General features: G+C 34.4%; 1 protein-coding gene across 1 annotated transcript in view; it reads right to left on the bottom strand.

Annotated features, from left to right (window-relative positions):
• The window catches only part of CSMD3 (CUB and Sushi multiple domains 3), a 605,915-nt gene that overhangs the window by 177,575 nt on the left and 403,808 nt on the right, over positions 1-24,532 (bottom strand). The window contains 5 exon segments of the mRNA XM_032696902.1: positions 2,148-2,286; positions 9,324-9,515; positions 21,669-21,871; positions 22,553-22,679; positions 23,408-23,599. Of these exon segments, the coding sequence (XP_032552793.1) occupies positions 2,148-2,286; positions 9,324-9,515; positions 21,669-21,871; positions 22,553-22,679; positions 23,408-23,599 (853 nt within the window).

Below are 24,532 nucleotides of genomic sequence, written 5' to 3'. Positions count from 1 at the left end.
GAACAAAAGAAAAAAAAAAAGAAAGAGAAATGTTAGATAGAATATGCTTTGCTTAAGATTTTCACTCTTATTAGCTTAAATTTGAAGTTTACTATCACCATTTTCATAAAAGGAAAACAAAGTCTCCACTGTCAGAAAAAAAGGTTTGTAGAAGTGTTTTAGTAAAAAACAAACACATACCAAAGAAATACCATATTTTTCATTTCTCTCTTTAGAATTGATTGTTTGCTGCTAACCAGAAAAAACACCCCACAACCCAAACCTTTTCAAATAGAAAAAAAATTAATAGCGTATTTCTACAGCTTTAGAAAAAAAAAAACAACAATGTAGACCTATTGGAACTCTTTGCAGAAATGCTTTATGATATAATGCAGTCAGTTGCAGAGTAGAGAATACACAGCTTCTAATCAGACTGAAACACTTTCACACAGCCAGGGGATGATCTTCCCTTAACTCTGAGAGCAGAAAGCATTTTGCCTATAATCAGTTTAAATAAAAAGATGTAGTATTAAAACCTCATCTTTTCTTTTGAAAGAAATTATGGTTAGTTAACTAACGTAATTAGTTAAGTTTGAATTTAATTTTAAGTCAAGGGTGAGAGTTAACCAATTTTACTTATAAGATTGTCCCTTTATAAAAAAAATATTTTTAAAAAAAGATACCTAGTGAAAGAATGAAAATCCAAACTATGTTGTCTCTAGTTGAAAGTAGCCCCTGATTGAAATAAATATAGGCATTGAAGACCTCACAGAGCTCCTTTTTCAATATTTGGGTTATTTCAAAATATTTCCTTACAAAAGAAATGCAAAAGTTAACACTTTTGATTGTTAAAGTGCCATAGTTTGTCTTGAGTTTAAAAGGATTAGCTGGAGTAAGTTCCACTCAAAAGCCTGTTTAACATCACTTAGTAGAGTGTTCAAAGTTTCTCACTCTGAAACTGTCTGTGTGTCATAAATGAAGCAATTCTCAGTAAGGATGCACTCTTCTTTGACCAAGACTAAGCTTCTCAGCTTCTGTCAAAAACCATAGCAATTGACCAGATTTTAAGATATTTTAATGTAGTAATATTTGAGATTTATAAACTGTTCATATACTATATTTAGTCACACTGTAAAATATTATTTTTATTCTAAAGTGGGGGTTCTCTTATATCTAAATGTACAATATAAAGAGCAGAATATTCTTAAATATCTTAAGCTCACAATGTTTAACCAAATAAAACAACATGTGCTACTGCACAATAGAAAGTTCTTTAGTAACTTACATTCTGAAATCACCAACAAAATTAAATAATAAATTATGTAAATATAATTGAACAGTTATTTCCCTAGAATTAATTCACTAAAACACATACTATATCACTGAGCACCAAGAACAGAAAACTATATGGCCTACCTCACTAAAGAAGTCATCACATTAGCACTGATCAGAACAAGAAAGACACTATTATAGAACATCCAGTATAAAAAGAAATTAAATTTGATGGGACATCACAAGTACCATTTTTACCTTTTCTGTGACATATTCCCCAGTTGGAATGCATAGTTTTCATACATAATAGATATATTAATTTGCATCCTGTGTTACATACAATGCATACAACAAAAGTTCCTCTGTGGAACTATGAAGGTCAATTTAATCTTGCATTGTAATTAAAGAAAATTCTTGAAAAATTCCATCTAATAACCAGAACATCAGGAAGTATCTTGTTGAAGGATTTTGAAATGATACGGACTAATAAAACTAAATTTAAATACAGTTTGTGAAATTTTACCTATATAGCTGCTGTCTTAAACAACATATGGTGAACCAATAGGTTTCACCATTAAAGACCATCCTGGATTGCAGACAGTTCAGAGTTACTCCATCCATTCTGCCTTCTCAGGAACTGAATCTTATAAATTGAACACCATCCACCTCAACATTAGCCAGTGCAAACAGAGTACTTTTAAGTAAACAGGAGCAATGAGTTCCCAAGCTCCACTTGTCTGTGTATTGAGTACTTTTATGTATTTGTTGTGACTGTTAACAAAGATAGCAATTACTAATTAGTTTGATAGTCATATTAAGTATACATATACTCTGAATACCAGCAATAATAAAGTTATAAACATGACTTTAAAAATTATGAGTAAGTAGCAGATTACCTGATAAATGCTAATGATATAACATAATCATTATTTACAGTGATAGTCCAGTCACAATCTCTGCTGTGGGGATAAGGATGAGGGAAGTTTGGTGAAAGTATAAAACCTGATGAGCCAGTCAGGTTTCCTCCACAGGGAGCTGTGAATAAAAATAGATTGAATTTGAGAAAAGAAGGTAAGAAATAAAGAAGCAAGTAACAGCAATCTGTTCACTGACATTTAATGTCCTCCAAAAGTTAAATAAAAAACAACGGAAGGATTTACAAAGCTTTAATAGAAACAAAAAACCCCCATATATTCACATTTTGCTTTAGACCAATTGTAATACTACTAAGTGAAACACTTGTTTTTGAACTCTGTGTTACTTTATTTCCTTGTATAATATTATGTCAAGGCTTTTCTGAAAATACTGTGAACTTGAAAAATGCTCTGGCTACAGACTTCAAAAACTTGACTGGATAAGCTTTCCACTTTCTACTTATTAAAGGCTATGAAATATGATCTACTTACATCGATAATGTAATTACCTGCCTTTTCACCAGACAACACTCACTATTAACTCAGATCCAGATGGATATAATATAAATTAAAAAAAAATTAAAATAATTGCAGTCTTCGAACTCAGAAATAGATAAAATAGCTTTCAAGCACAATCAGAGTGAAACAATCACATTTGTCTATGTGATTTTGAGGTTCCTAAAAGCTGTGGGGTTTTGGTCCAGAAGTATAAATAGTAAAAAGAATGAAAGTATAAATAAATCTTGTTCTTCAGCATTCCTTATGGAAGACTTCATGTCTCAACAAGAGAATGAGCATGTTTTCTAAAGATTTTTTTGAAAGAAATTCTTAAAATTTTTTTCAAAAAATTCTAGATAAGATTTATAAAGATTTATTTTGCAAACTTTAATTCTACTAAGTGATCACCTGCAGTTCCCAGGTAAGTAATTGATCACTCAGGTTTTCTGTAACCAGGATTCTGAAACTGTGAGCTCTAAGGTTATTTAAATCATTTATAGAATCATATAGATCGAGTCCAACTGTAAACCTAACACTGCCAAGTCCACCACCAAACCATGTCCCTAAGTGACACATCTACACATCTTTTAAATACTTCCAGGGGTGAGGACTCAACCACTTACTTCCCTTATCAGCCTGTTCCAATGGTTGGTAACCCTTTTGGTGAAGAAATTTTTCCTACTACCTGTCTAAACTTCCCCTGGTGCAACTTGAAGCCATTTCCTCTCATCCTGTCATTTGTTACTTGAGAGAAGAAATGAACACCCACCTCACTACAACCACCTTTCAGGTAGTTGTAGAGAGCAAGAAGGTTTTCCCTGAGCTTTCCCTTCTCTAGGCTACACAACTTTAACTTCCTCAGCTGATCTTCATGAGGCTTGACCCTTCACCAGCTTTGCTACCCTTCTCTGGACTCACTCCAGCACCTCAATGTCTTTCTTGTAGTGAGGGCCCCATAACTGAACACAGGATTCAAGATGCAACCTTGCGCAGGAGGACAGTCACTGCCCTCACACTGCTGGCCACGCTATTTCTGATATAAACCAGGATGCCATTGGCCTTCTTGGCCACTTGGGCACACTGCAGGTTCATGTTCAGTCGGCTGTCAATCAATGCCCCCAGGTCCTTTTCCACCTGGTAGCTTTCCAGCCCAGCTTCCCCCAGCCTCTGAGACCAGAGTGCAGGATCCAGCACTTCATCTTAACAAATATCATACCATTGGCATGGTCCATTGATCCAGCCTGTTCAGACCCCTCTGCAGTGCCTTCCTAGCCTCCAACAGATCAACACTCCTGCACAACTTAGTGTCATCTGTGAACTAATTGAAGGTGTGCTCGACCCCCTCTTCCAGATCATCAATAAAGATGTTAAACAGGACTGGCCCCAGTGCTGAGTCCTGAGAAACAACCCTAGTGACTGTCAACCAACTGTATGTAAATCCATTCACCATGACTGGGCCCAGCCATCCAGCCAGCAGTTTACCCAGTGAAGAGTTCACCTGTCCAACCCATGGTCAGTTTCTCCATGAGAATGCTGTAGGAAATGGTATCAAAGTCTTTACTATACTCTGGGTAGTCAACATTCCCTGAACAAGGTCCTTGTCATACAAGGAGATCATGTTAGTCGTTCAGGACCTGTCTTTAATAAACCAGTGTTGTCTGGGCAGGATCCCCTGGTTGTCCTGTATGTGCAGCGTGATGGCACTCAAGATGATGTATACAGAACAAGATGATATGTACAGGTATTATTCAACCTAGTGGGAAATACACACAATATTTCCTTATGTTATGAAAAATACTGCTTTCAGCTCTGGGGCCCCCAGCACAAGAAAGACATTGACCTGTCAGAGCAAGTCCAGAGAAGGGATGATCAGAGGGCTGGAATACCTCACCTATGAAGACATGCTGAGACATATGGAATTGTTGTGCCTGGAGAAGAGAAGGCTCCAGGAGACTTTACAGCAGGCTTCCAGTGCCTAAAGGGGGCCTACAAGAGAGCTGGACAGGGACTTTTGACAAGGTCATTCAGTGACAGGACAAGGGGGGAAGGGTTTTAAATTGAAAGGTGAGTTTAGGAAGAGATTCTTTACTATGAGGGTGGTGAAATATTGGAACACATTGTCCGGAGAAGTTGTGGATGCCCCATCCCTGGAAGTGTTCAAGGTCAAGCTGGATGGGGCTTTGAGCAATCTGGTCTAATGGAAGGTGTCCCTGCCCATGGTAGGAGGGTAGGAACTAGATGGTCCATCCCAAACCATGCTATGATTCTATAAGTTAAATCACAAGTCATTTATGAATTCAAATACTGCAAGTAGAACACTTTAGTAGATTAATGCATCCACAGTTGCAGTCCATATGAGTGTAATCTTTCTATATTTTACATATGTTTTTATATTAAAAGGGAGTAATGAATAGTGAAACTAACTCAAAACAAAAAAAAACTAGAATCTTCATTTACATTTTCTTATTAAAAGTCATATGAATTCCAAAATCATCATTTTGTGTAAAAACAGTTAGAATCTGAAACAACTCCTTGCTCGAAGAACACAAAAATATCATGAATCAATAGTACTAGTAAATGCATAAAATATATCTTCTAGGTCTAGTACAATTTGTTTTGTTTTTCTTAATAGCTGCCAAATACAATTTTTATCACAATAAATCCCTCAGATATTTTCAGTTGCTGGAGAAAATTTCATTAGCTACAAGGTAACAGACTGGAGAAGTTTCACTTAGTATGAAACAGTTTTACAAAAAGGATAATGATTGCAATTCCTTTGTCTTCAAAAAATTAAAATTGGTATTGTTTAGGAACATCTGTCATTTAATGTTCTTTAGTCACAATTCTGAAATAAGTAAAATGAAATTATTACAAAACAATATGCATCCTTTAACTGTGAAAGAGGTCCCTGCAACCTTCTCTCTTGTTGAAGTAAAAGTTCATGCAAAAGAGGAGCTGTGAGGTTGTATGGAATGTAAAAGCTGCTCATCAGCTGCAACTACTATTCTTCAGTATAATCCTGTAGACTCCTTCCCTTCAAGTACTTTAATAGTTCTGGTTGCACTATCTGCATATCTCGGGAATGAAAATTTAAAGAGTACCAAAGAGGATATTTAGGTCATTCACTGTAATCAAGCTTCACTGAAATGACCACTAAACTGTATGAGTCTGATGATAATTTTGAGGTATCTTGAACGGATATATGATGATATAAAGAAGTTAAACTGCTATGTCCTATGTCACACTATTTTCTGCCAATGTCTGCATTCATGGTACTTTCCTGATGTCTTGATTTAGTTTAGTTATCTGTTAGTTCATTGATAGAATATTTTCATATTAGTAACTTCTTTTTTATGTACTTATTCTTTCTTTATACACATTAGCAGTTACATTTTCTGTTTACAGTGAGACTGATTCTTTCATTTAAACTGTCCCAAGGTCTAGTTGATAGTCAAAAAGTCTCTCCAGGGAATAAATGAAGTTAGACAGAGAAAATGTATTTTATTTCAAGCTATGCCACTAACAGTAGTAAAAAAAATCCAACCAAACAAAAAAACCCCATCTTCAATTTTATAGAATATCTCTCAGATAGAATTTTCTTTAGATACATCAATTTCAAGTTATTTTAATTTTTAGTTCATTAGATACTAAGTTGAGAATGTTAACACCATCTAATGAAAAATGTTATTACATGATGCTTCTTTTTCCACTTTATCATCTTCTCTAAAGTTTTTCATAGATATTAGCTTTCTCTGTGTGCTTTAATTAAATTTTCGTGTGCTTCAGAATCCATAATTTTCTGGGTTTAATGTGTGGAAAGCTATTATTAAGTGCCATAACCTTATTTTTAACTGAGGAGAGACCAGTTCTGAAAATAAAGAACATCTACCTTTTACAGGTATTGGACATAAGACATAAGACTGAACAAATACAACAACCCCTTTAGAAAGAGAGGCAAATATCAATACACTATGAAAAATATAATTTTTATGTTATGTAGTGAAAACTAGATGTAGGTTATGTCAACCTCTCTTTATAAACCTCTTTGTAGACAGAGTGGTAAGCAAGCACTGTGCCTGCCTCTCTGCTGATCTTAGTATTCATTTGTTCTATGGGAGGAAGTACAGGTTGGGTTCCTTTTATTTAAAATCTATTTAATTTCTCTAGAAGGAAAGAAAATATTATTCACCAGCATTCTGTCCTTTATTTATTTATTTATTCTTTGAATTACTTCTTAACAAAACAAACAGAATGTATGTTTTTTTCTTTTTTTTTTCTAATAAGAGATATTAAATAAAGAATCATAGAAAGGTTTGAGTTGGAAAGAACTTTAAACATCATCTAGTCAAAACCCATTGATATGAGTAGGGATGTCTTCAAATAGATAAGTTTGCTGAGAGCTCTGTCCAGTCTGATCTTGAATGTTTCCAGTAATGGAATACACGACTCCCTGGGCAACCTGTTTCAGTGCTTCAACTATCCTAACTGTAAAAATTTTCTTCCATATATCTAGTCTGAAGATAAATTTAAATAATCATAATGAAATATTAAATAACTGCTGAAATTTTACTTTATATTAGTGTCATACAGATCACATTTTTAGGAAAGCACCACAGGAATAAACTGTTTACAAGGTCTTTTACCGAGAAAAACAACAGAAACAAGCAAAACCAAGCCACAATTTAAAAAAGAAATATAATTGCCTATGAATTTCTGAAGAATGTCTGAAGTTTCTGGGAGACAGTCTATACCTCCCCTAAATGTATAGTTAACCTGAATCCCAAAATGACTTTTTGCAAGGTACTATTTCTAATATTGTCACTGAGAAAACTAAGCAAACATAATCATTTAAAATTCTTGTATCTAGACAAGATCCAGAAAATCTTTGGAATGGAAGACATCTAGCTATTATTTGCACCACAGGCATAAGCCAAAGGACTGTCTTTTGGCAGAGACATGCTCTCAAATTTATAGTTTTTCAGAATATCTTCAGTATAGAAGAGTTTCTAATTATTATCTTTCATTCAAATGCATGAATAGCTCTTTGTAATTTTCCCATTGCGACTACCTTTAAAATGAAGATGTTCTTAAAATTTTATTACAACCAAGATACTCGCACAGGTAGGAACAATAAACAAGTACATTTTAGTTTTGAGCATTAATAATAAGGAGGTTTGAAAAGACACTTTGAAGTGTGAAGAGCTAATAAAGTAAATCTAGAACATGGTACAAGTGTACACCTCAGGAATTATCCCTGCCTCTTATTCTTCCATCAAAATTATGTTTCTTTTTTCCTAAGGCTTTGATAAACCATGATGATATTGAAGTTATGTGTAGAGTAAGTATCGTACAGTTTTGATTTACAGGCATGGAAAGAACATTAACGAGAACATTACAAGTTTGGGAAAAAAAATCAATGAACTTCAAGGTGTACTGAACTACAACACACAATTTTGAAATCTCTTGGCTCTAAGGCAAGATTTGCACACTCCAGTCTATTAGCAGTTCATATTCCCCAACAATGTATCATTATAGGAAATCAATAGAAGATAACTTCATGCTTGATATTTGGGCAAATAAATCATCATAATAACCATTCTTGCTACTCTATACACAGTAGGTGTTTGTGTATAAAGTGTGGAAATTACCAGTATTAGGTAAATGGATGTGTGCAGTTAAAAAACAAGTGTATGCATATTTACACATGTGGTAAGGACAGAATGTCAGGTGAATGCTTACATTTAATGTATTTAATGATATCATCAACTCAAGAGTGATAGTGATTAAAACTGCAAGTACTGCTTTATAAAAGGGTAATTATTTTTCAGTTGAAAAATGTATTTTAAACCCAGCAATATCAAATAAGGCCAGCATGATAGAATATATTAACTATAAGGCCTCTTCCTAGAGCCCTGGAATTCATTTTACTTTTTCACTTAGACACTTACAGATGTTCAGTTGGTATTATAAATACATATTTTCAGATATAAGAATTATAAGAGATGAACAATAAAATATTTCTTTACTGAAGTCTTCAAGCAAATAGTCTAGATAGTTCTTTCCTCAAGCCCATACACTCACACTGCATAGGAAAGCATAGTAAGAAGAGTAAGAATAGAGAAAATAACACTTTAACACATTAAATAGAATAGCCAAGACACCAAGTCAGTACTGTAATATGTTTGCAAACACCTGTCTGCAGCCATGCCTGAACAGGGGAGGTGGTGTGCATGCATGCATATGAAAATAGAATGTAGATTTTATTTGCAACAGCTAGGGTCAAGTTAAATTTGTTAAAGGAAAGAGAGTGTTTGAAAGCTAAACAGTGCTCCTAGCAGTTGCAATCTCTGGCAAGTTCCTCCCTGCAATGTTTGTCCAAGACTAGCAGGAATAGTAGTCATTGACATAGACCTTCTTGTTTTCTCTGTCACAGATCATCAAAGTATAAATGATACAGTCCTGAGAGGAAAAGGATGAGAACTATTATACTAACAACTACAGAGGAAAGGTTTTGGTTATGTCCATCAGGGCTTTATGCAAAATAATTTCTCAGATGTGCAGTACTTGTATGTTCATCAAAGCAAGTTCCTAGAGCAGTGTGACTCATTACATCAGGATTTCTATTTTTAGGAAAGCATTATTTGATTTTTTTCTTCATACCTATACAGACTGGTGGGTTGGGCTGCCAGAAGTACCGATTTTCTACCTGAATGCAGGTTATTCTCTCATCTCCTTGAAGTTCATAGCCAGGGTCACACTGAAAAATGACAGTGTCTCCAGGTTCTCTTCCATCCCCATTTCTAGTTCCATTCATGGGGACTCCAGGATCACGGCAGGCAGTGGCTACAGAACCTAGCAGCAAAAGAAAAAATAAAAATAAATTTTTGAAAAAAGTAATCTTTTAAATGCATTTTTGCCCCATTACGTTTTTCTAATCAGGAGCCTCTGCAAATTCAAAATTTTCCTAATCACTTCTAAAATTTTGATAAATCCTCCAAACTGAGAAATCTGCTGCTTTTATACTATTAATTTTTGCTGCCTCCTTTAGGTATTAAAAGTGCCTAATTTTTCTTTTAATTATTTTTGTTTAAATTCTGTGGAGCACTGCAGTATGTAAAAAGGAAAGTAAAGGAAAGGATAGGAAAGATTTTCTAGTACCTTGGACATGTACCACTTTTAACTTAGTGATTTATAATATGAATAATGGAAAAAAAATAATTGAAAAAACAGATTAAAATTTTCAGATTTTCCAAAGAGGTACGCTTGTATACATCTTCAATTCTCCACATATATATATATATGTTATAAATATATGTATGGTGTAACATTTAGGAGTGACCTTGGAAGTAAATTTCATTGATCACTCATATCTATACCCTTGCACAGGACCTATCTACAATGCTAGACCTTTATAATAGTATCAAAGAAATCACACAAAAAATACACATGGATTTAGTCTGATAGAATAGACAGCTATGTATAATGCATAAATGCAGATTATTAGTAAGACAACACACAATCACAATGACTACAAGGGAAATATGAGAAATTTAGAGATATTATCCCCATACTTAATATATTCTGATCAACATATTATTTAATACATTATGTACCAAAATATGTAAGCTTAAGTAAAAGGCAAGCACTTCAATGTTTATATAAGTAAATTTTATTTCCTACTTACGTTATAGAACTGAAACATGTACTATAAATAAATACCAAATGTCAGATTTGGAACTGTGGAACTAGTCCCATTGAGCTCAGCAATCTGTGCAACATAAATACAAAGTGGCAGTACTGAGATTTAATTCAGATGCCCTCTTTCTGGGGAGGTAATACCAGCAGACAGTAATCTATTTTTCCAAAATGTGTGGGGGTTATGTATTTACAATTTTTTTGAAGAGCAAATCTTGGTCTATATAGGTTATTTCTTTAAAAAAACCAAAAACACAAGTAACTTTCTTTCCAAAACATACTTAACACAACATAAAAGAATAAGATCTATAAAGTCATGGGGCTTTTTATGGAGCTGTTTTTCCACATAACAAATACTGATTACAGGGGGAAAAAGTCCCCACAAAAACATCCTCAGAAAAAATCAAGTATGAACAGAAGTAAGGGAAATTTTTCCTCCTTAGTTCCCAAACATTAAAGAAATATTTCTTTAAAATGTTAACTACTGGATAATAAATGAAAGATAAAGATTTTTTAAAATTGTTGTGTAATTTTTTAAAATTTCTACTTTAGACGCAATGGTCATGACTATTGTTTATATCTTTAAATATGCTGCTGAGTTTTAAATTAGAAAAAATATTACTGAAATATAAAATTACTAAATTCATTGCACTATAGTAGCAGAATAAGATACTGGATCTAGATTACACTGGAATAAAATGTCATCAAATATGAAAAGGGTCAGATCAGAAGTAAAAGAAAAAAAACCTTGAAATAAACTTAGACTGAAGCAAGTAGTAAAACCAGTCATATATTTATCTGCATCCCTCCCTGCTGAGAACACAAGACAAACTGCATTTTTTGATTGTTGTTGGCCAGTCAGAGCAGCCCACATTGGAAAGAAACTGTGTTGTGCCCACTTAAATACTACCTGCCTTGAATTTTGTCATAAACAAGAAAAACACTCTTCTGATTTATCTAAAACATGCTGGTATCAATTCCAGAAGAATGGGGGTTGATACTTACCCAGAATTTGTAATCAGTCTTGGAAGGACAAAGAGACAAAGCTGTTGTTATAAAATTTGTTATTGTCTGTAAATCACACTGCTCTTACTAGATTGCATTGTTCTGCAAAGAAATTGTGTATGGCTGAAAAAGATGTTAAGGGGGCACACGAACCTATTTAGAATTTCTGATACAATCTGGTTGGGTGTTTTAATCACTTAGTAATATCTATGCAAATTAACTTTATAATATGAGATCTATATGCCAAGCTTATAACCTTTCCCTTATTTGCCATCTTGCATGCTTGCATGCTTGCTCAACCTACCTCTTGCTTTTTTGGTTCTGTAGCCAAATTGGTGAAACATGGATTGGATACATGATGTATGTAAAGGATGGAAAACAGGCTGATCTGCCAAGTTCAAAGACTGTCCATAATCCAAACCCTAAGCAGGAGCTGATTAGCAGCAGTGTCCCTCAGGGGTGGATGTTGACTTCAATATTCATTAAAGACGAGGACAATGAGACACAGTAAACTCTTGGCAAGCTTACAGACACTGGAGGATCAGTTGATATGCTCTAGTGCAGGAATGCTGTTTAGGGAAGTCTCAATAGGTTGGAGAAAAAGCCTGATAGAAACTTCATAAAATTCAAAAAAGTAAATGCAGAATCCTGCATCTGGGGCAAATCATTCCCAAGAAACAATTTACTAGAAAGCAGCTTTACAGAAAAGGAATAGAGAAGACAAGAACTCTTCTAGGGAGTGTGTTTACAGCAAAAGTACAAGCACAGCATTTAGAAGTTACAACAAGCAAAAATCCAGCTGCATAAAAGAAAACCCTGGTTCACTGTAAGCATGGTCAAACATCATGATTTTTGATTATTTTTTTTTTTTACAGATGGGTTGTTCTATGTCCAACCTTAGGGATATTCAAAGTCAAACACAGGTTGATTTGTTTGACTAGAGCATAAGTGGTAGAGTTCTTTGTTATTAAATCAATAAAAAGAATACATCACAACTTATTCTATCACAATAACTGGAAACTGAGAGTATGGAAAAGACTTACGGTCAAATTGCCTTGAATAACTAGTGAGGTATGATTTGTAAATGTAATCAATCACATTGCTGTTAAAATACATTTTTGATGGGAAATAGACAAACTCCAAAATGTGTCTATTACCTGGTATACGCAGCATGATCAGTGCAAGAGTAACTCTGTGTGTAGCATAAACCTGTGTGTGAACATATGAGAGCTTTTTTCCTCTAATGAAGGTAGAGAAATGCAGAAACCTGTTTTATTTTTTCTTTGGGCACTGCTAGTTTAGAATAATCACACTACAATAAGCAAAACCTTTTGTGCTAGATTAGGAATTCAAAGAAACAATTCTTGATAAAAACTCCAGTATCATGACAGGGATGAGTGGGACTAATTTTCAAACTGTTCAATGGGTGAGAGATTATTGAACATATTAGACACACAGAGCTTGTATGACTTTCCACATGATCAGAGTGACAGAAAGTGTTTCAGTGTAGTTATTACACACTTCTGAGCTGAATGTGTTCATGAAATATAACTTCAGATTGTGTCTGAGTTTACAATGGGGCATGGTTTTGGAGCAATGAATTGTTTTTATTTGCATAAAACTAAATTGGAAGATCCATTTCTGAACTACAGTAGAACACTTTGAACTATCTGTGAACAGTGTTGCCAGCAGTAGTTCAGTACCAGCTGTTTCAATCTATATATCAGTTCCACTTGGCCTACGTTATTTGCTAACAGAGAAATAACCAAAGGCCCCACAAGTGAGACTTAATATCTCAGATATTCATATAACACATTCTCTAATGCAGACTTTGAATATGAGACCACCAATCCTACAGAAAACATGTGCCAATGCTCAGGTAGAAGTAATACTTACTCTGGAGAGTTACTTATCTTATCCCATTCCTGCTATATGACTCAAAGGAAGTGGGGCAGAACCTTGTTTAGTAGTTTCATGTCAGCCAAGTCATGCAAAAAATTCAGCTCCCCCCCACACACACACTTGTTTGGATTTCTCCTAAGAGGATTCATATGAACAGATGCATATGTTCTGAGCAGCTGAGAGAAGGGAGTATCTTAAAGCATCTCTTTACTTGCTGTACAATACTGTGCAAATGCTCCTACAGAGCCACTGAAGTTGTTAAACCCAGAAAAGGTGTAAACACAGATCTATCTACAAATGTCCTTTATGTGGTCTTTAAAAACATTTTGACACATCTTTTTAATAATAAGGCACAAAAATACATTTAAGCCCTAAATCAGATAATTAAATATTTTAAGTTGATAATTCCTGTCTCAAAAATAAGTTACTGTCAGACTCAAAAGGTTTCTGATAGTTTATAAGCCCAGGCAATTTAAGATGTGACTGAAATGTCCTAAAAGGACATTTCCATTTTCATGTAGGAAAGATACTTTGAAACATGGCATTAAAAGTGTGACAAGGTTGTAATAGACTACACCGATGCTGGGATCAATATAATTAATGTCTTGGAATTTCTTGCTGTTAATAGTGATTTCTAAATTTAATGTTCTAATTCATGCCAAGTCCAATATCAGTAAGGAGTCCTAATCCCCGCCCTGAAGAATTAGGGAAGATTCTTCTCAACACAGAATCAGGCCAGAAGCTTTAAGCCTTCCAAATTTCAAGCTCTCCGTAGCACACAGCATGTTAAAAAAGATTATTATTAACTTCTTTAAACCAACATGTTCTTCCAAATTCCTATCACTTTAAATAAAGACTTTCCAGTATTGATGTTCTTTCAAACTTGTACCAGCCTGAACCAATCCTGACAGATTGCACCTTCAAAATTCGAGCTGCCTCAGAATCCATGTAATACCTTTACCCGTATGGACACTCCAGTCTCCCTGGATCTCTAACGCTGTTTGAGAACCAGGTCAGCTTGGTATTTGCTACCTCAAATCCAACCTTCTATACAACTTTTCCTGAAAAAGAAATAATAAAATATCTACAGCGTTTTCATTGTCTTCTACCGACAGAAACATTTCTGATAATTTTTTTTTATCTATTTTTAACTTTTATTTCTGCTGTAGATCTAACAGGGATTTAGGAGAATAGTTGATATAATTCTTAAGTAAATTCTAACCACAGACTCTGTTTGTTGATTTTTCATGACTTCATAGATTCTATCTAAGTTTGTCAGTCATTGTTTGAAGATTAAAATGGGAAAATATTAAGAATAAAGTACAGAATCTGAATTTCATTTGGGACAATGTACCCCTTTGAGAAACAAAGTTTAACATCTTGCACAACCAGGGTTTTCTATGTTGTCTGGGCAGGTCTTTGTGTTAAGGAGCCACTCAGTCAGTCACACTTGCACCACCAGAGCTGGGACCAAGGTCCCTTTGAAGCTACACACCCCACACTCACACAGTCAGACCAGGTTTCCTTTCTGGCTCAACCCTGAGTTTCCTGTAGTAGAGTCTCAGATGTCAGCTGAACTTGTTTTAAAAGTCTCATTTACACTGTAACCTGGTATAGTGTCATATCTTTTTTTTGGGAGTGGGAAGAGTGGACATCAGTTCTTCTTAAGGGACCAATTTCACTATCAGGTAGGTTAGGTTTATAGACAGGTTACCAGATAGGACAGGTTATATATCTTACTACCAGATCCATTTTAGTTCTTAGACAGATAACAAACACAGGTTTTATGAGATAACATAATTTTATTTTTTCTTATTATTTTTGCTTTTGTCAATTTATACTAGTTGTTAAAACCATCCAAAGTACTACACTTCTTTTACCGTGTCTTCCTGGACAACCTCATGAACTATTTTATTCCCAGTTCATAAGTTATCATCTTTTTTCCATAAACATGAACTCTTCAGTTCAGAACATTTATTATTTCTTAAGCATTTACTCATAGCTTTGGCACTGAGTATGAAATCCAGCCCCAAGTAAATTAATTGACATATGGTTTCAGATAATTTCTAGAACTCAGCAGAAAATGGATACAGTGACAATATGTAATCATGCAGGCAACGCATTCCAGATGGAAAGAAATGTTTTGAAAATCTTAATTTCATTTAAATTGCATGTTTGGGGTTTGAGGGTTTTTTGGAACTATAGGGTTTTTAAAGCTTTTTATACTAGATCCATCCCTATGTCAGATGGCATACTTCTTTATGTGTGCATATGAATACAGTGAGATAGAAATAGCTTCTCAAAAAGAAGAAATGATGAGGATCTTGGACCACACACAAGGGCTACTCATGCAGTGAAAAATCTTACCAATGGTCATTCAGTACTTAATACCATTTCTACTGAAAAGATCATTAAGATGATTTGAGTGAAAAAAAATCTCATTTAATTTGATTCTTTTCAGAATAGTGTGCAACCTGCTTTGTTGCAACTGTTAAGGTTATGGTTGCACAACAGAGGACACTGTTGGTTAGTCTTGTCCTTGAATAGAAGATGTCTGAAGAGAAGGGGAGACTGCTTCTATCTTAAAAGTTAAATTTTCTATTTTGTATTTCAATATCACAAATTGTATATATATTACATTATAGCTTTGCAGTTTCATAGCCCTATTAATATTTTGGTAGTTCTTAAAGATAGGGCCAAATTTGGAGCTCCTGACACTCGATAAAGTAAGAAGCTGTTTAATCTGCCTGAATTAGCTGGTTTTTGTTAACTTTTTACTTTAAACCTTTTTTTTTTTTATTGTTTGTTTTTTGTTTTTAATTGTGGACATTCATATTTATTTCTGACAGGAAAATAATCCTCCTGAAGTCTCTAAAGTCAAAGGACTCCTCTCAAAGTTGAAAGGAATCAGTAAACCAGAGTATGAAAACATTTCAGATTAAAAACTCATTCAGCTATGGAATAGACATCAGGAAAAATAAATCCTATCTTACTGACTTCAGAAAAGTGAAAAATTATGTAAGGAAGTGATCTCTATATCAGCAGTGCTAGGAAACAGCACTCTAGAAAACAGTTAAATACCCCAGATGCAAATCACCTTAAGCTTAAAAGTGCCAGATGTAGAGATCTTAGTTACTCAAAAGCTGAAGAAAAAAAAAAAAACAAAAAAAAAGCCAAACAAAAAAAACCCCAAAACAACAATGACAACAACAGAACAAAAATAAAACAAAAAACCAAAACAAACTCAAAACTCCAGACAAACAAACAAAACCAAACCCCAAACAAACAAATGAAAAAAAAAAACAAACCAGGAGGGTGTTCAGCGTCAAAAGAATCTTCCCAAATGTGGCTGTGGTGAATATGTCTGTCTTTAAACAAAAAAAAACAAAGAAAAAACAACAACAATAAAAAACCCAACAAAAATAAAAGCCAAAACAACAAAACAATAAAAAACCCACCCAACCAACCAAAAAAATACACCAAAGAAAACAGCCAAGCAAAACAGAAAAAAATTGAACACAAAACATTTAGAAGACACTGTGGTTATAAATCACCACTAACCATAAATATAGAAAGCTGACTTGTAAGCATTTAATCTTTACAGCAATCAAAGTAAGCAATATAATGCATTAAATTTTAGACTGGAAATTAATATTGCCAAACTTAAGCCATCCATGTAGGTATCTGTCTCAAGTGTTCTAGGCTTACTTCTGTAGTGTATAGTGACAAGTAATTCCAAAGGGCTATTCACCCACTCTTAAAATGAGGAGGGACAGCTGTAGTTTGACAGTAAATCCAAGCATTTTAAGGCATATCCTGTTATATAAGAAATTGCTGTCACATGATATAAAATACTGCTGGAGCATCTATTTACAAATACCTCCCAACACTCAAAACATATTTACAGGTTAGTTTTGCACTGGTTGCCTTATAATGCTCAAAAAATGCTCTATATTTTGTGCTGTTTAATTGGGCAGAAACGTGACTACACTCCTAGACCTGAGCCGAATGTATTCTGTAATGACGAGGGACTCAGTAGTGCAGCTATTAGCACTGAAATAACCGCCTATGAAAGATGAATACAGATCCTTCATTTCTGAATAAAAGATAATTGGCACCTGAAATGATAAAGTTAGAAGAGAGGAAACTTCCCTGTAATACCAGATTCAAAGGCCCTTACAATCTGTGGAAAGAATCTCACTAATTTCTTCTCATATTACACACATCACACATATTAAAGGGATTAAACAGATTATTTTAAACATATACAGAATTATTATCACTGAATGTTTTGCACATTAGTGTTCTTACTCAACTATTTTCAGTTCTCTGTCTTATTTCTCAGCTGACTGACATGACGCAATGTCAGCTAAAAAAAATGTTTCAATATGCCTAATATTTTGGCCTCATCCTGTTTAGGTATGTTTCATTATGTCTAATATTTCGGCATATCCCAACAACTCATATCTCTGGCAAATACATCATTGTATCCTTCTCTTTCTCCTTCACTTTTCTTGATGGTCTAACTTTCTATTTTGTGCAGAATTTACTGATCCAAAGATTTTACTGCTGATTTCATTGGTGTTTTTCCAGTGTCTGTTGGGCTCCTCACGCTCTGTCTCTGACAGTTCAGAGAAAATATGCTGTAACAGGTACTTCCTGTTTGCATATTGCTTCTGGCCTGTTGTCAGTCTCTCACTCTTCTCTCAATTTAAGGATAGACCTCTGGCACCTTTTCTCTACAGCTACATTATTCAATCTATACATGCCATTTAGACATGTTCCAAAATCCTCACATTGCAATCCCACTGTTGAATTATCAGAGGTTCTTATTTTCCTTTTACATATATATACAAAGTTTTTAAAATATTCTGCTTTATTACATATCTTTTGGTACTTTGTTTTTCAGGATTTGTGGGCTCTGTTTTTTAACATGCTACCTCACTCTCATCTCAAAGGAGAGTACAGTTTAAATTAAGAGATTCTGTAGTGATCATTTGCAGATGTCCAACAAGAAAATGAAAGACATAAAAGACAACATTAGACCACGAGGCTGCTCTGCCTAGTGATGAGATGCAAAGTCATTTATTTCTTTGTTTACATTAGATGTGTATACCAAGCCGTACTTCCACTAGTCCTGGATACTTGATAGTGGTGGAAAGTACAGAAGCACAATCAGGCTGAGTTCCCTTATTTGATCTGAAATTTATCACTTTCCCTTCTTGCCCTCAGAGTAATGTACAATTATATTAAATAAGAAAACCTGTCCTTGTCAACCATGAAACAGTCTCCAATATTTCTTAGAAGTTCAGCATAAAATAGTTTCTTGCCCCTCTATTCCACTCTTGCCCCTCTACTACACTCTTGTGAGACCCCACCTAGAGTATTGCATCCAGCTCTGGGGTCCCCTGCACAAGAAGGACATTGGCCTGTTGGGCCGAATCCAGAGAAGGGTCACCAAGATGATTAGAGGATTGGAACATCTCCCCTTTGAGGAAAGGCTGAGAAAATTGGGATTGTTCAGCCTGGAGAAGACAAGGATCCCAGAAGGCCTAATTGTGGCCTTCCAGTACCTGAAGGAAGCCTATAGGAAATATGAAGAAACACTTTTGACAAGGGCATGTGATGACAAAACAAGGGGGAATGGTTTGGAACTGAAAAAGAGTAGGTTTACATTAGGTATTAGGAAGAAATTCTTTACTGTGAGGGTGGTGAGGCACTGGAACAGGTTGCCCAGAGAAGTTGTGGCTGCCCCATCTCTGGAGGTATTCAAGGCTGGTGTTCAAGGTGTTCAGCCTGGTCTAGTGGAAGCTGTCCCTGCCCATGGCAGGAGGGTTGGAACTAGATGATCTTTAATGTCCCTTCTAACCCAAACTATTCTATAATTCTATGATTATTTTCTTACAGAGATTATGAATGTTTAAATCATCAAGATAGTTCTACTATTTCAGACAAAAGCAACAAAAATAACCTTTTGATTTTTTTTCTCCCCAAAAAGGCACCCTAACAAAAAGAAAGAAACAAAACACACTAATTGACACAACTGGCAAGAAAAATCTCATAGTGAAACCTTTTTCCTTCAGATGCACTAAATTTTACAAAATTAATAACTTCCATGCCTTTTAAAGGATTGTTTTGGGTAGCCCTAGATAGACAGAATTCTAATATTATCAGTTGTAATTTATAAAAATAATAATAATTTTCTTTCTACTATTTATACAAAGTTTCAGCTCCTCTAGGCTTTCTCTTCCACTTTTTCCCCTTTAATTTGGTGAAGGATGCTATCCCTCCTCTGTGTTACCAGATACAAACAGTTTTTCTGCATGTATTGGATGGCTTATAAAATAGTCAAATATAAATTATACCATGCCGTCAGTGGTGAAAATTTTCACTCTTTCAATAAATGACAGATGCAAAATTGTGTAAGAACAGTTGATAAAATGAAATATAAAACCGTAAGGAACTAATAAGGAGGTTAATCCACTTTTGAAACATTTTTTGTTTAAGAAAAAGAAAATAATAGAGAAAAAATAATGCAATCAAAGTCTTAAAAAGGTTTGAACATAAAATATCTGTTGTCATTGAATGATATTCCTCTAGAGGTAAAAGGGCCGATAATCCTGTTAAATACTCTTATCCAATTTCACAAAATGGCAAGAGGAAAGTAAAAGCAGATACCTCCCCTGTGTGAGCTTTCTGTTTGTTAATTACACTGTAGCTAAAGTACGAAGACACCATCTGTTTCACTCAGACAACATTACACACTCAAAGGAAGTATATGAATACTTGAAACAAAGTTGCAAAGAACTACACGTCTCTTTCCCCCATCTCCTCAGATATATTTTTTCCTCTTAGTGAAATAATTTGTCCATACAGCAACAGTAGTATTCAGGTTGTGTAGCTATTTGCACATCATTTTTAAAAACCTTAACTTACGGGAAAAAAAAAGAACCTCTGTTATTCTAAGAATATACACCCAAACCTGTGTATTTTGAGAAGGATCACAGTGATTTTGAAAATCTGGACTGAAGAGTAAGAAAAATGCTGAGGCAGTAAAACTTCATGGATCCTTTAAACTGTCATCATTAGATCTCAACAGACTGTAACAGCACGGAGAATTAAATAAAAAACCTCTCTGTTCAGATGAAGTTCCAACCCTCTTTTAAGATAAATCACTGCAAATGCATCAGTAGCTGTTTTATAGCATTACTCCCATGTACCATCCATTTTTCGTTCTAACTCCGTTCTTATTCTTAATTCCATTCTTATTCTATATCAATTTATTTTTCCATTGAACCTTAATGACTGCCTGAATAAGTTCTGTGCATAATGGTGTTCTCACTCTCTCTCTGGCCTCAACATTAAACAGGAGCATGTCTGAGAATGGAAAGCAGATATGTGAGACTCTCCCAAACAGGCTCTGGAAGGGGTAAGGTGGTAAAATGGTAATAATACCTTGGAACTAAGGGAGTAAAAGCTCTATTCATGGCTTCAAAAACCAGGTGATGGAGCAGTAGCACTCTTTCACTTTTTACTTTCATTTACATAATTCATCTTCCTTCAAATTATTGTATGCACACACATGTATTTGTCATACACATAGAAAGAATAAGGATAGGGTAAAACAAAGGCTAATACAACTACCAAGCACAGAAAGCACAACGAGGTGAACAGTGTTAACATTAAGAGTCTCTGTGTCAACCCATGTTAGAAACATTGTTACTGCTACACAAAATTATAATATTGGAATAGAGCTTGCTATTCTTGAAAAAATATATATAAATTTCACTGACCAGAGGAAAAAGCAGGTCAAAATGGACCTCGCTCAATGATTTCTTCTGTTTCAGCAATAAAATGTCTAAAAGGATTTAATAACAGTTAAGTAACTGTTTAGATTTGTCATCATGCTGCCTGTAATAAGATGATATAGCACCAGAAGGCAAAAGGGAGAAGGGTACTGCTGTTCCTGTAGTGCTCTTTCCTGTTTCGTCCTACACAAGCACAACAGGAATGAAAACTCCCCACAGATGTCTTTGAAAGCAAAAACTCTTATTGATTAGAAAAGGATGGAGCTTTTAACATGCCTACATCACCTCCTCTGTGAAAAACACTAGTCATAATTACGAGCATTCTGGCACTGCCCCAGCTGCTCTTGAAACAAAGCCAAAACTAGCAAAGAACATGGTATTTTATTGTTTTGGGGGTTTGTTTTGGTTTGGTTTTGGTTTTGGGGTTTTTTTTAAGATGAAAATATAGCTTTACAACAAATCTATAAGCCTGTGCCAATTCTTTCCCTAAAAAAGTCAGAAATGTTGTCATCGATTTTAAGTGTTTCCAGCACTACGATTATCTGTAAGTGAACTATCTTATAAAATAATTTTAAAATTAAATTAATCAACTTACTTGAAAACTGTATGGCGAATCCAGATTTACTGATATAAAAGTCTGTGTCAAACTGGATAGTTACTATGTTGAGTGTACTGTGAATGCCTTCAGGAACAAGTGAGCCACTAATTTCTTTGAGTAACATCTCGTTCTCAGGTGGACCATCCCAAACTCGTAGGATGTCATGGGATGCTTCAGTATCAAAAGCAAGAAATTGGAGGCTGAAAGAATACCATGATTTCATTGTCAGCTTTCATATTACCCAACAATACAACTTTAACAACAAAACTATACAAAGAAAAAAGCAAATAAAATTTAATTTCTAAGGGTGATTTTCTATAATGCTTCACACATTTATCTTTGAATGCATGAAAGGCCAATACTAAAAAGCATTTGAAAGAAAAAAAACCTAACAATATTTGAATTTATCCACTACGAAATAAAGTATTACTTTAGCCATTCGTATAATCTATAAGTAATCTACACAGTCTTTTCAGAAGAGTTTCAGTTTTCCTAAGACAATATTATGTATCAAATTCCCATCAAAACCAATTAACTAGAACTGTAAAATCATGCAATTAGCAATGTACTATGAATAAATGTCCAACTAAAAAGAACTGCTAAATTGCAGGGTATTTTTTTTAATGTAGTCTTTCACTAAAGAGTTCTGTTGCCTCCAGCATTTCAGAAAATTATAAGCAGTTTTTAAACTTGATCTTCTTTAGTAAATTTTTATTGAAAGATAGACAGTTTCAACCCAAACCTAAAATGCCAAAAACACTGGCCTTGAGTTGCACCTTAAATTTTAAGTTCAAAATCCCTTTTTTTCTCCATTCTAGAGCTAAGATTTGGTTACTGTAGTCAAAAACATTTGTTATAATTGTAAGACTTGTTTTCAGTACCTGACAATATTTCCTGGGTCTACTTCAATCACCCACATGCAACGCAGGTTGTTGTCATAGGGAAAAGGATAGCCAGGAGATAAGATTCTTCCGGATGATTCTCCTTTAAAACGGCCTCCACATTCAGCTAACAAAAAAAGCCATTATGTAATGGTATTCCAGCTAATCAAGTGAGCAATCAATTTATACATCTACTCTCTTGTTGAACAGCACAATTAATGACTGCATACTCTAATATTGTAAGAGAGTGTTAAAGAACTGCATTACACCTTTTGCTTCCCCTACTCACTCATATTCCTCTAAAAGGATATGAAAAAGAAAGCAAGCTACTATAATATTTAAGACTTGTCTCTCTTCACTCTCCCATGGGAGTAATTGAGCCTGTAGGTACTTCCAAAACTTATAAAGTTATAATAATAATATTGTCAAGAAACAGAAATGACAAACCCCACAAAACAACTCTATATCTCTTCATATATTAATGTATTTGGTTTTATTTATTTTACAGTATTCTATGTAAATATATGAAAAGTTTTCTAGCTTAATGATATTTATATATAATTAGCAAAAAAAAAAAACAAACTTATGAAACATACATGGTCCTGGTTTTCTAATTAAATTGTCTTTTTATATTGATTATTTGTTGAGTATAACTAGATTTTCATGCATTAGGATTTTCAGTATGCAAAAATGTTTAAAATTTACTATCTTTTCTAAACCTAAAAAAGGCAACACCACTCACACATGCCTGTGTAAACAGATCATAGATCTAACGATTCTTACAATTTTTTGTTTCTTGTATTCAAAAAATAGCCTAAATAAATAAAGAGATAATAATACAAAAGAGTCTAATACCAATACATGATGGCAGAGGATAGTCCCATGCCCTTCTTTCCCCAGTCATACATTTTAGCAGGCTACTTCCGTGGAGTGTGTAACCTGGATTGCATCCGTAAATTATAGTACTTCCAGCAAAATGGCCTTGGTCACTGACTTTATATCCAAACTGTGGCACACCAGGGTCCTCACAGTGTGAAAGCTCAAAACCTGTGGGAGAATAAATTTGTAGTTACAAAATCAAACAGATAAATACTTAATGAAATTCAGATTTTCTGTATTACAGTGGAAATCAATAATTTCCAAACTCCTTGTAACAACATGTTTAGGTTAAAACCACTTCTACGGTTTTGAGCAGTCTAAGCAGGATAACTGTCTATACACCTTTCTTAGAACATGGAAGACAAAGTGTGTCAGAACTTCTCAGAACTTCATTTTTTCTGAGTTTAATTAAAGATTGAGAAGAAAATTCATTATCATTTTCAATCAGTTTTAAATGATATGATAAAGTGGCAGTTAAAGTGACTGCCCATTTAGTTGTGAATAGACATTTAAAGGCTTATAAATAAAATTGAACAGTTGATTTGTTTGTCATTATTTTGCAGAGTAACAACAGCAGCACAATAGCACCTGTGGTACCAAAGAAATACTGTTATATTCATCAATCCCTACCCTAATTTTGTGTTCAGTAGATTGTAAATTTAAGAACTACATGCAGGAATCAATTATAATGAAGATATAGAGAATTATTGATTTAAAAAAATGTTCTTTATTTTATTTTACAGAGAAAATGCTTCATGTTGGATGACAATGTTTGCTTACATAAGGGCAAAAAAAAAAGGTATGTCAAATTCTGTATCCTTACAGTTATTCCTTCAACTCATTTAATGTGTGACTGAAAATGCCTCACTTATTGGAGAGCCTTCACAACCTTTGAGCTATACTCTTCTCATTCCTAAATTATTGTTTCCTAGTACATAGTGTGCTGCAGAAGCTCTGAAAGAGGCTAAAGTGAGTTCCAGATGAAGAACCATTTTTGATAATGTTGATCAGTTAGAATTTCCTGTCTTTTAAGAAAACTGCTGATCACACTGTGTGAAAAGAAGTTAAAATCTGCCTTGATCCCTGAGATTTCCTCATCTC

Source organism: Chiroxiphia lanceolata, chromosome 1, assembly GCF_009829145.1.
Source record: "Chiroxiphia lanceolata isolate bChiLan1 chromosome 1, bChiLan1.pri, whole genome shotgun sequence".
NCBI lineage: Eukaryota > Metazoa > Chordata > Aves > Passeriformes > Pipridae > Chiroxiphia > Chiroxiphia lanceolata.
The sequence above is the reverse complement of the archived record's forward strand: the minus strand, read 5'-3'. Positions and strand labels throughout refer to the sequence as shown.